At 40.7% G+C, this 17,695-nt stretch overlaps 1 protein-coding gene across 2 annotated transcripts in view; it reads right to left on the bottom strand.

Annotated features, from left to right (window-relative positions):
- The window catches only part of ifrd2 (interferon-related developmental regulator 2), a 43,002-nt gene extending 26,888 nt beyond the window's left edge, over window positions 1-16,114 (bottom strand). The window contains exons 1-7 of one of the 2 annotated variants that reach the window (XM_034171765.1): window positions 15,618-16,114; window positions 9,756-9,812; window positions 3,270-3,386; window positions 3,088-3,172; window positions 2,213-2,337; window positions 1,718-1,875; window positions 1,283-1,336 (exon numbers count right to left, since the gene is read on the bottom strand). In XM_034171765.1, coding sequence (XP_034027656.1) covers window positions 1,283-1,336; window positions 1,718-1,875; window positions 2,213-2,337; window positions 3,088-3,172; window positions 3,270-3,386; window positions 9,756-9,812; window positions 15,618-15,660 — 639 coding nt within the window. In that variant the 5' untranslated portion in view covers window positions 15,661-16,114. The remainder of the gene's footprint in view (window positions 1-1,282; window positions 1,337-1,717; window positions 1,876-2,212; window positions 2,338-3,087; window positions 3,173-3,269; window positions 3,387-9,755; window positions 9,813-15,617) is intronic. The other variant, XM_034171766.1, reaches the window with a different exon arrangement.
- Window positions 16,115-17,695: the final 1,581 nt, after the last annotated feature.

Below are 17,695 nucleotides of genomic sequence, written 5' to 3'. Positions count from 1 at the left end.
ACTTCTTGAAAGAAACTATGGGGGACTTTCAATCATTACAAAGACAATTCGAATTGATGAACAAAGATTTCTTTCGATTTTTACAAATTCGTCACCATATCACAGGCTTTTTACCAAAAGACAGCAATGTATTTGAAATACCAATTTTAAGGATATTTATCAAACCATATCAAGGTGATTCTGGCCTTAAATTGATATCAATAATTTACAAGGATTTTCAGGACATCAAAAACTTAAACACAGAATACATTAAACAAAAATGGGAAATGGAGTCCAATTCAATCATGTCTAGTGAAAGCTGGTTAAAATATACTGCTTTCCAGTGGAAGATCACAAATTCAAATTCCTGGAGAAGTTTTGGCTGGAAATGTCTTAGCAGATATTTTATTACACCTGCTCAAAGTTCTCATTATTCAGGTCAGTCCAATTGCTGGAGGAACTGTGGGACTCAAACAGCAAACCACTTTCATTTGTTTTGGTCCTGCCCCTTGATACAAAATTTTTTGGATTAATGTTCAGTCTGAACTGAGTACAATGTTAAACTTACCATCAAACTTAAACTGGGATGAGTTATTGTTTGGCTTTTTGAACTCTGTGGACACCAATGCTAACATGAAACGCCTATTTGGAATTTTAAGTTTAGCAGCACGTAAATCTATCACCAAAAAGTGGCTAAAGCCTGATTCCACAACAATTGATGATTGGCACAACCTGGTCTATTCAATTTTTATAATGGAAAGAATTACAATGTCTAACAGACTTGAGGGAGATAAATATGAAAAAATATGGGCTAAATGGAAGGTTTATAGTGTGCTACGAAGGCCCGAGTTTGTTTGATTATGTAACCTGTAATATTTGTATATGGAACATACTTAAGGACAATACTGTACACCTTGTAGATGTTCTGTGTTAATGTATTTTTTTGTGTAAAATTATTTGAAAATTTCTGAAAAATAAAATTATAAAAAAAAAAAAAAAAAGAAAACACAGTACTAAGCTGCTTTTATCCTGACTGCCCGAAAGCTTACTTCAACCAGCTCACGACAACCACGACACCGAGCTAGAGGAAATGAAAGATGATGTGAAACCTCAGATCTTTTCTTATTCATCCATCATAAAGATCGTACTCTACGTGTGTCGACTAAATGCCTTTTTAACCCATCTGACTTTATCTAAGTCACATGCTACAACAGCCTGAAACGCTGCCCAGGTCTTCTTTGGGGCCCACGGACCCCACTGTAGATTCACAAGTGACTGACATGATTAAAAACGTTGCACTCACCTCACCATCTTCAGCAGTAGAAACATAACAGCACATTCCCAGAGCTCTGGCACACTGATGGAGACAGACAGCAGAAGAAATTCAAAAAATACAAATGCACATCAGGTGGAAAAAATAAGTTTGTGTTTTCATTCTGGAAAAATGGTTTGTCTGAGAATTTAAGACGATAATCAGTTTGTACAAATCTCAAAAATATGCAACCAACAAAAGCAAAACATACACAGTGACGGTCGAAGAAATAATAATATATCAACCACATAAGAGACAAAAGCATAACAATGTAGTAGAATGTTAATTTTTCAAAATATTCATATTGAAATTATTCTGTTAACATCTTTCTGGCGAGGGACTCCACCGTTGTGACCGGTGCATCGTTTGACACTGTAAAACTCCAGTTTCCTGCGTGAAGACGCGGGTGCTAAGGTGATGACTTACACGCTGGCGCGCGGCAAGGTTGGCTCCGCTGTCAATCAGGATGGTGGTGAAGATGGGGCGGAGCATTTTGAAGCCTTCTTCTGACTCGGCTCCACCCCCAAGCTGGATACAGAGCAGAGCAAAGACCGTGGCTGCTGCCGCCTGCTCGTCACTGCTGCCTGAACACACAGACAGAAAAAAGTGATTATCGCTGTTTGTCAATAAATGATGTTTACTGAGATTCTGCTTCAGATGGAGACTGACAAGGCTTCCTGTACTACATCCAAACTAAATCATCTACAATAAGCAACAAGTTGGTCGTCTTCATGCCCCAAAGTTCTTGAAATGGAGCAATACCTCCACCTGGAGGACATTTACCATTAATGCAGGGACAATATAATTTTGCCAAAGAGCACAAGTAACAGCATTTTTGAAAGAACTTTCTGTTTTCTACACCTGATAATCTTGTCAAAGGACAGTTTGCATTAGATTTGTAGACCTGATTCAGGTTTGCACCTTTTTTAAGGCTTCTTTCCAAGCAGTCACTGATGGTGAGGCGTCTCTCCGTCAAGAAATCGTACAGTACTCTGGATGAGAAGGCCAGCCGCAATGACTCGAGGGCCGCCAGACGAGTCTTGGCACTGATGGAGAACAGGGTGAAAGAGAATCAATCTGGTCTTGGTGAGAACATATTTGGTATGGATTGGCTAGCTGACTTGACCCACACAGTTGTGTTGAAATAGGCTTTGTTCGTAAAACCACTAACTGCTAATGGCCAAATTTTAGCTGCTGAACAAATACTTTATTTTCCCATAAATGCAGCAAGTGATCCGGGGGAACCTTTGTAACATTTTCTGCTGCACATTTTCTATTGGGTGACTTAGTCCTCTACTGAGGATTGTTCAAATTATGCTGATTGGCTGAACTCTAAATAGGCCAACCAATAAAAATGCATCTTATCCAACACCAGAAGATGCTACACGGGTCTGCCATATTAACTTTTCAGGCAACAAATCAGATGGAGCAAAATGTGTCACTTGATGAGGATGAAGCTTGTCGACTTGTCACACAAAATCGATCACAGGAGACACCATCTGTGATAGAAGACTGGACAGATGCATGGCTCCTACTGAGAGTGAATGTTTTTTAATCGCTATACAATTATAAGCTAGTCAATAGTTTATTGTTGGCATGGAAACCTCAGAAAGACACCCCCCCCCCCCTTAAAAAAAAAGCATTGAGAGGAGACACTGGAATGAAGCATTTCTGGGCGCCTTCTCAGTGTTTTCCTGTCCCTTTCCTGACCCCACACACCCTTAATCCTAAACTTGAGGTGACGCTGCAGTTCTGTTTATTACTGATGTATGACAGAAGGAAGAAAAATCTCTCACCTCTTATCCGTCAGGTTGTCAATACACTGTTTGAGTTTGTCTTCAGTTTCCTCCTGTGCAGTCTGCTCGTCTACCGATTCCCCTCCTGTGACTGGACGTTCAACACAGAAAACTGATGTACAGTTACAACATAAGATCTATGTTGTTCATTCAGATATGTCATTTTTGCTTTGCATGCACACCTGTTCCTTCCTCCAGGACCGACGTGCTTTCACTGGCACTGCTGTAGTGACTCAGGACATCAGACATCAGGTCGTCGTCGCTGGCTCCCGACTCTGCTTTCACCCCATTTTTAATGCCTGGAGGAAAAAAAGAAATATCAGGAGCTCAGATCAAATTAAAGAGGGAAGGAGGGTTAAAGGTTATAATTTGGCTCAGGAGAAAACTAAAAATATTCCCACATTATCGTAAAAAGGAAATTCATTTAAACACACAATTCCACAACAATGTAAAGCCAAAACTTTTTGCAGATGCCGTTTTTGTGCTTGAACAATTAAAATGGCCCAGGCATTTGACCGGCGGCTGTGAGGGAAGCTTTTGTTTTGTTTTGTATCCACCAGGAGAGCTCATCTCACTCACACTCACACACACACACACACACACACACAAGAGCCAAGACAAACCTTTTTGCAAACCTCAACATGAATTATTCTTCTCTAATAAAGAACCTCACGCATACATGTGCTACCAAACACGCAATGTTACGTGCACAGTTGCGGTCAGAAATTTACATACACTCGTCTTGGACATCACCGTCACAGCATTAAAGGGATTTTGACAGTTTAAAAAGAATAATTTGTGCACAAGGTTTCACTGATTTCTAAAATCAAGACAGGGTTTAAAATATACACACATCACAGCTAACGTCTGGCTGAGTGTCACTTTGCATGTTCTGATGGGACACTTCAATCTTATGGAAGAGTTGTAGTTGGATATTTCTGTTCGCTGTTCTTGGCAGAATTGGTGGAGTTCAGTTAGAGTTGTTGCGGTCCAGGTGGGTGAAGGCCCGGGAGTCTTAGAACAGGAAATAAGCACCATTCTGATAAGACTTAGTTTGTTTCCTGACATGAACCTGAGTTTGAAGTATGGTCCAGATATTTTCAGTTTTGTTCAAGGTTGTGACTTTGAGAAGTCCACCCTAAAAGCTGAACCTCAGTGTGATTTATCTGCGCCGCAACCAGCTTTTGTGTTTATGGTCATTGTCTTACTGTGTCCAAGTTGCAACTGTCTTGCTGATGATTTGTGTTTTAGCTGAAGAATTCTGAGGTAGTCCATTATTCCATCCACTTCATACAATGAACTGGTTTCACTGGCGGCAAAATAGCTGAAGAGCAAGATGTTCACTTCCCACCACCATGCTGAACCGCTGGCACACTGTTCTAGGGATGGAACCCCTCACACTTAAGGGTCTTTCACACTGCACACTTTAAGGGCGTTAAACACGTCGTTCACCACTCTAAAACCCATTTTCAATGAGAAGTGCAGAGTTTTAACACACCGCAGTGCATCAAACGTGTCCAATGCATTCAACGCAAGGGGAGGCGTCAAAATGATCAAATGACACATTCAGTGTGAAACGCAATAAATACTCCCCCAAAAATACCTCTGGTCATTGTGGCCAAGCAACTCTCTCTCTGAGTTTGCTAACTGTGTCTGTTGGTTCTTGATAGGCTAAGCACACTAGAAGGCGCTAATCAGTTTTCATCAGAGCAGGAAGCGATGGAAAAATGTGCAGGTAGGTGTGTCCCTGAAGACCAGGGTTGGGAACCAGTGGCCTAGGTTGGACCAAAAAAAAGATTTCCTCACTTGGCACTGATAATGAGCATGGTAACATTTTCAAGCAGCCTGATTGCTGAAGTACCCAGTGTTGGCCAGTTTGTTGGACAATCTGGACAGGTTATAGGGAAAACTAAGATCCGCCGACTCTCAGGCTCCTGCTGGCTCAGGACTTTCTACTGTCAGTGGGATTACTGCAGACCAGAGCAGCCACCCATTCAGTTGGTCAGTGTGTGCAAATCCAGAATGGTCACACTGTGCATCAATGTATAATGTCAGGTCAACCAGGTCAGCCATTGTAACCCCGGGGTCAACATTATTGTTGCACTGCTGCAACATGGGTAACATAGAGGAAACATGCATTTAAGATTTTCCTTTAAAAAAAGTTGCAGCCTAACTAACTGTTCTACTGCAGAATAAAATGTAGTAAAACGGCACACAAATAAGTATTTAATTAGACTTTGTGTGTACAGTGGTCCCTCGCTATAATGTGGTTCACCTTTCACGGCCTCGCAGTTTCGCAGATTTTGTTTAGTGCAATTTTGCATGTTTTTTTTTTTTTTTAACAGCACATTGTGTTCTGCGTCCTTATCAGGCGGGCCGGTCGCGGCACCGGTCAGCATCACCGCGATTGCTCTCACTGCCTCCGATGCGCTTACGGAGTCTGCGGGCTCGGTAAACGCAGCAGCGGGCCACTCACACCACCCTCCTGTCTGCTGTGCGGAGCTGCGCCAAATCTGGCAACAGGTTCAGAGACTACGCTCGCTGTTTTGATGCGGATGTTGACCGCAGCCGCAGAGCTCCGTGGCCACCGAGAGAGGACTTGGATTCTTTGCGGGTCCCGCATCCGTACCTCCGGAGGCAGTGAGCGAAGGGAGAGTTCTGCGTGTCTGTTTATAATCTTCTCGCCAAGAAGAAAAAACAGTGTTTACACAGGAGAGAAAAGTGAGAAAATGTTAATGCCTGTTTGAGAAAAGTGTATAAAGTGTGTAGTGAGGGGTTTTACAGCCTTAAAACACCTATAACAATTGCAAAAAATAGCAAGAATTTAATTTGATGCATTGAGGAGCCTAGAAAAGTTATTCATCATGACAGGAAAACCTGAACGCAGCCTCAGATCCTTCTATAATCTTTATGCAGTGATCTGCCTGCAGGTGCTGGCAAACCCACAGTGAAACTTTATCTGGGCGTGCAAAGCTTCTTCTTCACCCCCCACAGTGTTCAAACACACGTTCCCACACAGACCTACCCACACACAGTCATCAAGTGTGGGCTCCCTATCACAACTCATATCTCCATTTTGGCCTTTTACACAGCAATCGCCTGTACGGCTTAAATCGCCAGACACGTCCTAATAAAAAAAAGTTGTTTTTTTTTACTTTGTCTTGCAGAAAAAACTAGAAGTACTTGTCCTATACCAGCTTTTAAAATAATGGATGTGAATGAGGATGAAATTTTATTTAATCAAATTCTCAGATAATATGGAAAACTAGCAGTCTATCAATCTATTCAATAATGACAATAATGTCCATAGAATTTGTACTATGTGGCCTCCAGCTTGACCTCCAGTGCCACTGTCAAAGGTTAATCCTGGACCACCGCGCTCATAGAGCGCAAACCTCCTCCAACACTAGTTTTCCATTCCACAAATTTTTACCTTGGAAAAATTTTTCATGGTCAAATTCCTGTTAGAAGTGGCTTTCCATGAGCTAAAATATAATACAAAATATAGATCAAAAGGGCTTTTTAATGTTAAAATCAAATATCTGCTAAATCCACAATACAGATCAAAGTTAGTCTATTCAGTGAAAGTGCCAAACAAGTCTTCTCTATGGTTTCTTGGTAATACTCTGCCATCTAGTGGCAGAGTATTACCATGCGGCAGTAGTTTTAATTTTCACTTTCATTTATGCAAAAAGAGCTCATTACCAATGCTGCTACGCAGTCTCATCACATGTCCTGTGGAAGGAATATTTACCGTTTATTGAAGCTACAGAAGGCCATATATGTAAGTTTCATGACATTTGTTTGGTTCTTACAAGAGATTCCGTTGTTTTATGTAGGCTATACTTAAGCATTTCTTTAGCACTTTAATGGCATATTTGTTCATGTGTATTGTGCGAGGACGATTGTGTACATGGCAAATACTTAGCTTGTATAAAAATTTGGTTGTAAATTTATGTTGCAAAGTAAACAGTAAAACCTGCATATAATGGATTCAGGTGGACCAGCGAATTTTGTCCATTATAATCAAAATCAGTTATATGCATAAAACAGACAAAATCAGTTACATGTGTAAAAAACAGAAAATCCGTTGTATGTAACAGATTTGGGGATGCACGATACACATTTTTTTCACTTCCAATCCGATCCCGATACATGATTTTGGGTATCTGCCGATATCGATATTATTCCGATAATCGAGCTTGGTTTGCTTTAATATTATTGTCATCATTGTTGTTGATTTTATATGAGGATATTTTGCATCCCAAGCGACACAGCTTCATAATGAAGTGGTATAGAGGATTTTCTTAAAAAGAAGACCTGAAAGTTCAGCTACAACTTGCCAGAGGGCACATCTAAGATGTAAACCTAGATTTGATGTTTTGGTGAACAGAATTAAGTGCATTTATTTATTTATTGTTGGGTCAGTGGCTGAAGTTTCATGTCTTGAACACTAGATGGCATACCCGTTCCAACTACATGAAGCATTTTCAGGATGATCACAGACTGCTTTTCCTCATTTGTAAAATGCAAAAAAAAAAAAAAAATATATATATATATATATATATATATATATATTTTTTTTTTTTTTTTTCATATCAATAACTGACTTTGTTAAATATTTGTCATATTCAAGGTTGGCTAGGATTACTTTGAAATGTAATCCAAAAGTAATCAGATTACAAGTAATCCAAATGTATGTACATACATACATGTAATCCACATGTATTCCATGTAATCCTACCCAACCCTGGTCATATTTTCCTCCACATGAATATTTCACGCCCATGTAACATAAGAAACCATAAAATGCAGATTTAGCATGCTGACATATCACGTTTGCATGGAGACAGTTTGAAGTAAATTCATCCCAAAGACAGATTTGTGTGAAATTACTTGAATAATGTCAACTGACAAGACTTACCGGGAATGTTAATGTTTCTGTATAAATGATGATTAATAAAAGTCTGGTCAGCGTTTTGGTCCTTTTGGTCAAACCAGCCCCATTTGAATTTATTCATCATGAACTTTAGTCTCCCGCAGTAGAAAACATTTCATCCATCTCCTTTGTCATTTCAACACGAAGCGGCGTTCACGGTAAAACCTGTAACGGCGTCTCTCATTCACTGCTGTGAGGTTGAGCGGCGCCGTGTTACATCCTTCAGTCTCGGATCAGGACGTGAAAATGTGAGACTTCATATCTACTGTGACGTCTCAGACGTTTCCAAACAATTTTACAAATACAAACATCGTGAAAGACAGACCACAGACTAAATCCGACGCAGGCCAGGAAAACAAAAATAACCCTTCGCCGCCTTCTTTCGACTTTATTGCCGGTTTGCAAACCAACACGGTGCATTTCTGCCACCTACTGTTTGGGCATGGAGCATTAATGGATTCTGACATATGCTATCATAAATAACCTGGAAATGCTCACTACTACTTATTTTTCTTTTGGCTGTTCCCGTTAGGGGTCACCACAGCAGATCAATCGTTTCCATCTCGCCCTGTCCTCTGTATCTTCCTCTGTCACACCAACCACCTGTCCACCCTTCTAGTTTTCCTCTTCTCCCACTGTTTGTGGAAATGTTCTCCTCCTCTTCTTCGTCTTTGCCCAGCAGTAGCCCAATTTCCACCTGCACCCTGTTGGGCAACAGCACCGGTGGCGGACATTGTTAACCAGGGCCTCGAACGATCCGGTATGGAAATTCGATTCTTACTCTGCATAGTTGGGTTGGCTTGTTTTACGCCGGATGCCCTTCCTGATGCAACCTTCCTCATTTATCCGGGCTTGGGACCGGCACTCAGAATGTACTGGCTGCACACTCCATGTGGCTGAGTTGTGGCTGGAAATGCTCACCATGTAAGTAAAAACATGGATTTCCATGAATTTCCGGCACACTTTCATCACTGTATTGCACACCTTAAGATCTCTTTGCAGGAAGACTGAAACATCTGAAACACTTCATCTTTTGGTATCATCAATGCCAAAAGGCACACACCACTTAACAGAACAGTTCAAGCACAGACAAGAACTTGAAGATTTGTTATGTCAAAGTGACTGATTTCTCCTGAAACCCATTAAAGTTAAATTAGACCGACTGTTCTCATCCCATCATGCACTGTGCAGACAAACAGTGCTGAGAAGGTCAGAACTGACATTAAACTGGAAACACATGCTCAAGCCAGCCTTGGAAAAAAAAAAAAAAAACAGTTACAGGTAACAATAACTGTCTGAAACCAAACACGTTAGCGTGGTAACATGTAAGAATCAGAAGCTCAAGGATGGATGGATTGATGGATGGATAGATGGATGCCAAACTGAAGGCATATGGCAGCATGCTCAGATTCAGGACAAAGTCTACGCTAGCAGCCAACAGTGATAGCGGACGAATAACAGTTGTGGAGAAAATGGCTCCAGTCTGTGATGTTCGGCTTTTGAATGACGATTAACATGAAGGTAAAGGTGGAGCGTTAAGCTTAATCTGCACAAGGTCAAAAAAACAAGCACCACAAATGTACAAATTGCTCTGTGCATCAGGTGGGTGGGTGAGTGGAGGGGGGCGTGCAGAGCGGCGGGTTTACTGCATGCACGGCGGGATCACCAACTTCTGGGCCATTGTACTGGCACTGTACCTGTGTCAGGGTTCAAAGGTCAAAGAGGTTACCTTTTAATAAGGGAGAGGCTTTAGCTGAAAGCTGAAGAACCTCCTGGCGTAGGGACCCTGAAAATGTGTAAATGGAAGGAGTCATAGAGGGGTTGATGGGAAGAAGATGCGTTTACAGCAAAAGGAAAAAAAAATAATAAGAATACATGGAAGGAAGAGATGAGGAAAAAACAGAGAGAGAATAAAATGATCAGAAATGAACTTTTCTTTTTCCAATTGATAGCAAAGCAGGCAGCTCAGTAGAAAAGGAGTTGAATGACCAATATGTAGACCTGGAGTCAAGTCTCAGTCATGCCATTTGCTACCTGCCTGTGACACTTCATCTGAATCGTCCCAGTCCAGCCAGTACCAGCTGGCAGGAGAAGCAACCTGTGCCAGACTGGCGTCTCTACCACAGGGAGCTGCAGACTCTCATTTGCTTCATGCGATGATATCCAGGGGTAAGGACCAGATTATACTGTTAATACCACGCACTGGGTTATTTTTTTATTATTATTTAGTATGAGATGTGTGCTGCTGCAAATCCTTGTGTCCTCTTCATGTTACATGAAAATAAACAAGAACTATTAAGTGGCTCATGCATGTGCTTCAAAAGCAGATGGTTCTTTCTTCCAGACCACCCGTGTCCAGTATCCATGAAAGGTGGAGTTGTGTCAGGAAGGGCATCCAGTATAAAACGTGCCAAATCAACATGCAAATCCATATCAGAATTACTGAGGTGACCTCAAGTGAAAAATAGAAAATGTACATGCTGAAAGGACTTACTAAAAGTGTATTATTCCTAATTAATTAAATTATTACAGAACTAATACTGTTAAAAATACTGTCATATGAATTGTCATTTTAAAAACAAAGGACACTGAATTTGGTATTCCAGCTGTGGATGATGACACACTTTATGTCACAATCCACTGAAATAAGAACACGTGTACATACCTCAGACTCACCCACAGCAGCTTAAACACACAAAGAACCTATGAACTGTTTCAGCTTCCAGCCACAAAGTTCTACACCTCTCATCTAGTTTACACAGGCTGATCCTCCTTGGTGCAGGTGGTCCAGTTTAGAAGACCAGACCCTAATATTAGAGATCTCACTTTATAACATCAATGAAGTCCAGGACAATGGAAACCTGCACATGTACGCCACCTTATTCTGTTAGATCATTAACTGTTCTATTAAGTCAAAAGTGTGAGAATCCTTCTTAGAATTATGAGACACTACCTGCATTACCAGTTCTACACACGGGCAATGGAGAAGAATTTTAGCCATGTCATTGTATATTTCATGTTACTTTAGTTCAGGTGTAGTAAGTTGCATTGCATTGTGTGTATGTTGTCGTCATTAATTTTCATTGAACAATTTGTGACATTCTTGAGACTCAAGTGAATGATAAAAGGTGACAGCATGTCATATCACTGCAATGCTCTGGCAGCTGTACACAACAGGTACATTTTAATAAAAAAAAAAAAAAACCACACACCTTAACTTGCATGCAGTGCACGCTGGCCTGTTCAGATTGTAATTAAAGTGCACCCTCGCCAGCCGCTACTACGTAGTAAAGTGTGATGCTTGCTACCTGACCTGAGTACCACTTGAACTTAAGGGTTGCAGTGAGCGGGTCATGATTTAATATATACTCAACACTTTTGGTTTTGCTCCCATTTTGTATGAGATGAACTCAAAGATCTAAAACTTTTTCCACATACACAATATCACCATTTCCCTCAAATATTGTTCACAAACCAGTCGAAATCTGTGATAGTGAGCACTTCTCCTTTGCTGAGATAATCCATCCCACCTCACAGGTGTGCCATATCAAGATGCTGATTAGACACCATGATTAGTGCACAGGTGTGCCTTAGACTGTCCACAATAAAAGGCCACTCTGAAAGGTGCAGTTTTGTTTTATTGGGGGGGGGATACCAGTCAGTATCTGGTGTGACCACCATTTGCCTCATGCAGTGCAACACATCTCCTTCGCATCATCCGTGAAGAGAACACCTCTCCAACGTGCCAAACGCCAGCGAATGTGAGCATTTGCCCACTCAAGTCAGTTACGACGACGAACTGGAGTCAGGTCGAGACCCCGATGAGGACGACGAGCATGCAGATGAGCTTCCCTGAGATGGTTTCTGACAATTTGTGCAGAAATTCTTTGGTTATGCAAACCGATTGTTTCAGCAGCTGTCCGAGTGGCTGGTCTCAGACGATCTTGGAGGTGAACATGCTGGATCTGGAGGTCCTGGGCTGGTGTGGTTACACGTGGTCTGCGGTTGTGAGGCTGGTTGGATGTACTGCCAAATTCTCTGAAACGCCTTTGGAGAAGGCTTATGGTAGAGAAATGAACATTCAATACATGAGCAACAGCTCTGGTTGACATTCCTGCTGTCAGCATGCCAATTGCACGCTCCCTCAAATCTTGCAACATCTGTGGCATTGTGCTGTGTGATAAAACTGCACCTTTCAGAGTGGCCTTTTACTGTGGGCAGTCTAAGGCACACCTGTGCACTAATCATGGTGTCTAATCAGCATCTTGGTATGGCACACCTGTGAGGTGGGATGGATTATCTCAGCAAAGGACAAGTGCTCACTATCACAGATTTCGACTGGTTTGTGAACAATATTTGAGGGAAATGGTGATATTGTGTATGTGGAAAAAGTTTTAGATCTTTGAGTTCATCTCATACAAAATGGGAGCAAAACCAAAAGTGTTGCATTTATATTTTTGTTGAGTGTATAAGACTAACTTTGTGTCTGTGTGTGTGTGTGCACCCAGTGTTAAAATTGTGCCAAATCAACAAATGTATTTCTTGTGACAAAGACATAAGAAACAAAAGGAAAGTTTATCTTTCAATTATTACTTAACAAGACGTAAGTATGACTTGACATCTCATAACATTTTGTACTTATTAGTTAGCAGCAATTATTACTTAGAATTTTGTAATCATGGCTTTTTGAGAGGGCCAACAGAAATAAGCATTTTTTAATCTTTAAGGAAAAAAAAAAAAAAAATTAGCTTATCATCCCTGCCAGCAAACCGAAATTGGCCCGCATCAATTTTTTATTTTGGCAAATTTCCTTGACAGCGATACTGGTGCAAGAACCGGCACGTCCACTAAATGGCTAAATGGCTTTTCCATCTGCATCAGGTGCTCAAAGCGCTTTATAAATAATGCCTCACATATACCCTGATGTGAGGGTGCTGCCATGCAAGGTACTCACTACACACCAGGAGCAACTAGGGTATTAAGGACCTTGCCCAAGGGTCCTTAGTGATTTTCCAGTCAGGCTGGGATTTGAACCAAGGATCCTCTGGTCTCAAGCCCAACGCTTTAACAACTAGACTGTCACCTTCCCATACTTGCTTCTAGGTAGCAAGTATGCTTTAGCTGAAGACGGTCGAAGTTTACCGAGCCGAACCCAGAACTTCTTGTTGTCACTGACAACCACACACGAGGATGATTGCCGATAAGGCCAAGAAGCTAAAGCCATGGTATGGGGTGAGTGTTCCCCTCGAGGTGACCATGAAGGAATTTACATCCAGTATGCATGTGGTACGCTGTACAATGGAGGTAGCTTGGACACCAAGTACGACGGCTGCAAGGTGAGTTTTTCCTCAGGGAGTTGTAGGTCTGTGCTGAGACATTCTATTCCATGTGCCTTCTGGCAAACTGTAAATGAAATTTCACTTCTTTTAAAGAAAAACCTTCTCTGTTGTTATATCAGACAAAAATAAATAAATAAATCCACCCTCCATCATGACTTTTTTCTGATGTTATGAATGATAAACTAATGTTTTTTTTTTTGTTTTTTTAAATGGGGCCTTAGTAATACACTCACTCATCCTCAACTGCTTAGTCCAATTAAGGGTCACAGGGGGGTGAAGTCTATCCCAGCAGTCATAGAGCGCAAGGTGGGGTACACCCAGGACAGGATGCCAGTCTGTCACAGGGCCGCATATGGACAAACAAACACAGTCACACCCACTCGCACACCTACGGACAATTTAAAGATTCCAATCCACCTAACCCGCATGTCTTTGGATGTGGGAGGAAACCAGAGCACCCGGAGGAAACCCACACAAACTGAGGGAGAACATGCAAACTCCACACAGAAAGGCCACAGGCAGGAATTGAACCCATAACCTTCTTGCTGTGAGACAACAGTGCTAACCACTAAGCCACCGTGCTGCCCCCTTAGTAATACATTTTATCTATATTTTAAATGTAATTTTTCAGAGTGGAAGGACACATTACGTATTGCAATCATCATATCATGGGGCCTGTATCGAATGGTGTTTTTTTAACGAATAGTGATGATGAAATTTCATCTACTAAAACAAATAAATAATCTCTTACAGAAGAATCATAAGTGAATTGTAAAATATACAAACAGGAAACATAACATCAAAGATTACAATTTATAATCTGGAATAATTTGTTTCTTCAAAGTTAAATACTCACCGGATACGGCAAACACGCACCTAGCGATATTTGACCGGATCTCCTCGCTGATTGGCTAGTTCAAATGACATCATAAAGGGTTTTCAACACGGCAGCATCCTCGGCACTGAGTGTTGCGGCACCCTCGACATTGAGCGTTGGTGCTAATTTTTCATATTTAAATGCCGTTTTGGGTGCCATAAAGTCGTTTGAATCGGAAGAGAAAATCACCTACTGCCGGAGGGATTCTCAGACGCTAAAAGCAGCTCAAAAACATGGCATAGCATTATTTCCACTGTGCCCGAAATTATTTCCACTGTGTGGAAAAAATTATTTCCACCGACACTTTTTGCCATGCAGTGGAAATAATTTCGGGCACAGTGGAAATAATTTTCGCAGTCTTGGTCATTTTCTGTGTAGGGCGGGGATGACAAACAAAATCCGCAAATTCAAGACAGAATAAAATGAAAATACAGAAATCCACGTCGGCACATGTGTTTATCCTGTTTTTTCCTCTGTCAGTGTCATGTCTGCAAAACCTTTGATCAGTCCACCCCTGAAAATAGTGAATGTAATATATGCCAATTTTCAATAATGAAAATCACCAATATCGAGTTGCTATCATGAATGTGAAATAAGGAGATCTTAAACTCCAATCGCCTTTAAGTTCCCGCCCGACCGCGGCCGTTCCGTTCCGTCGTGAATAAATTTAGACGGCCGGCAAAACAGCACAACCCGCCATTTTGCTGGTGCTGCATACTGCAAAATATCGTCCAGATCAAGTTTACTGAGGGCGCCGCCATGTTGAAATAAACTCTATGATGATGTCATTTGAACTAGCCAATCAGCAAGGAGATCCAGTCAAATATTGCTAGGTGCATGTTTGCTGTAGCCGGCAAAATATAACCTGCCTTAATAATTTTATTGCCAAAACAAAAGTCAAGTAAAGTTGCTTTGTATCTCATAATTATGACTCTGACCAAAAGCTTTGCATTAAAATATTTCATACAAAAGTTATAACTTTGTAATTAACATCTAGTAAGTGTGAACCTTAATTGAGATTTAAAGTTTTAGTTATTTTTACATCACTTATTTTTACGCTGTTTTCAGTTGATTATGTCTGATGTTGTGCAGCACTTTATTAAACTGTTATGAATAAAATTATTTTACAGCTTTGATGTACAACTAAAATACTCATGATTTAACTCACTGATAACATAATAAAAACTTATGACAAGGAAACTATAGTATTCACCAATAAAAATAAATTATTTTTCCAGTTTTTTTTTTTTTTAAAGCAACAATTTGTGTTATTGATACCTAAACGGGGCACAGATAGTTAACAAAAAAATTACTCAACGATAATTTTCAGCAACTAGTTACAGGTGTTTGACGTCCGGTTAATCTGTTAACTTACCCGGTTTAGTGAAGCCGCGCTTCCCTTTTTTACTCCGAGGCATGTTGAGCTAGTTAGCTGAGGTTAGCTCGCTAACTAGCTGGTCCCACTCAGCTTGTTAACTGTGACAGTCGGAGTAAAGTCAGCGGCGGAACTCGGCTGGTCGGTCTCCGTAGTTCTGCTCCACCGAAATCTCCAGAAAATAATAAATAAATTAGAAATCTTTTAGTCCACGTTTCGGCTCAAACGTCCTTTTAAGGACCTAAACTCTCCTTCTGTTTAACCCAATTACTTAAATAAAGGTCTCGTTCCTAAACGGGGTTTTCGGTTTATTATCTGTGGTTGTCTCCGGGTAATCTATATCTAAGTCCAGGTTGACAGAGTGAATATTTTTGCAGACGGAGTTTCGAGCACGTTGCTACCTTCGAGTCCACCATCTTCTCCTAACTAACCACCGGCAGGTTGCCAGGTTGGTTAACACAGGCGCATCCCCCTTTTACAGTCCGCACTGTAAGGCAGCTCACGAGTTAAATATCTAACAGAATTCAGATAGTTGAGTCGCGACACTATAAAATAAAATATGTTGTACTAAAAAAACGACAGAAATTGAAAGTAAAAGTAACTAATCTGAATAATGTGAAAAAAAATGTACTTGTGTGCCGGTGACATGCACAGCGGTGCCCTCTAGGGGGTGATAGTGAGTCCTGTTGATTACATCACTTCCTGTCTCTGCGCCGTCCATTTTTATTTTTATCGGATCTTCAGGTAGAAACTTTCAGAATAAAACATCAGTTAAAAAAAACAAATCAAACACAAAAAAGACACATCGCACAAACCAAATTACAATTCCTTAAATCTACAATACCTTTCAATCTAAACTTAAAAAAATTGTCGTTTTCTATACGTAGTGATGTGAAATCCAGGTTGAAAGTAAAATATATGAGTTTCAGTAAACATTTTAAATGTTTTAAATTTGAAACATATTAAATGTTGCTTAGATACAAAAAAGTGCAAAAAGAAAAGTAGATTTTTGTGCACAGTGATACTTGTGAATGTGACTAATATAACTAACTGTAAATTCTGAGGATTGTGAACCTGCAGATGGCGCTGCAGAGGTTTCCTCTGTGCTGGTAACAGCAAAGAAATGTAGATTGAGTGCCTGAGTCCATTAAAGCTTCGTATTATAACCAAGCAGTAAACTTTGATGTGTTAGATGACGCCTTACCAGAAGTCAAAAATAATGCAGTACCTTGACTGGCCACTTGAGGGTGACTCCAAAACAGAGCACATTCCCATAGGAGTCCATGTTCAAATGTCCAACTTTAGAGCAGAAGTAAACATCTTTACAGCCAGGTACAAAAAATGGTTTTGGTCTCTACAGACAGTTTTTCTTCTCCATGACAACCGTACAGGGGTGAATATTTTTTCTAACTGTTTAGTTTAAGATGTCCATAAAGTTCTGTATAATTGTGGGCGTGGATGCTATGAGTGACAGCAGCTGAGCCCAGTAATGCCGCCTCTCATAACCTCTGACTAGAGGTGTGCGATACTGGGAATTTTGGTATTGATCCAATACCAAGTAAATACAGGCCCAGTATCGCCGATATCGATACCAATACTTTTTCATATTTAAGCTTCATAGATGCAAAAGATCCAAAAGACCTAGGATAGAAATTCGCCAAACATTGCACGTGACAACAAAATGCTTTATTATCACAATCAACATTTTTGTTTTAAAAAAATATCACTCAACACAACTTAAAACAAAATCTCCTGAGGTAGAGGGCTGACAAACCACAATACAAGGGTGCGCTACTCTGTGTTGTGTGACACAGAGCAGCGTTACTCTTACAGACAGAGAGTAGACTTTGATGAATCTGGGTGCGCAGCAATCAGTGCGTGCAGGAGAGAAAAAAGCTTGAGTATCGATCTTTTTACACGAGGATCGTTCAATATCAATACCAGCGTTGGTATCGATATTATTGATATTAGGATCGATCTGCCCACCTCTACCTCTGACCAAAACTGAAGAGTCTGCTTGATATGTCTGTTAGCTGTTGTAGAGGCTGTGTCTGTATTTTATTGCAAACACCTGGAAT

This window comes from Thalassophryne amazonica, chromosome 6 (assembly GCF_902500255.1).
Source record: "Thalassophryne amazonica chromosome 6, fThaAma1.1, whole genome shotgun sequence".
In the NCBI taxonomy this organism is placed as follows: domain Eukaryota; kingdom Metazoa; phylum Chordata; class Actinopteri; order Batrachoidiformes; family Batrachoididae; genus Thalassophryne; species Thalassophryne amazonica.
The sequence above is the reverse complement of the archived record's forward strand: the minus strand, read 5'-3'. Positions and strand labels throughout refer to the sequence as shown.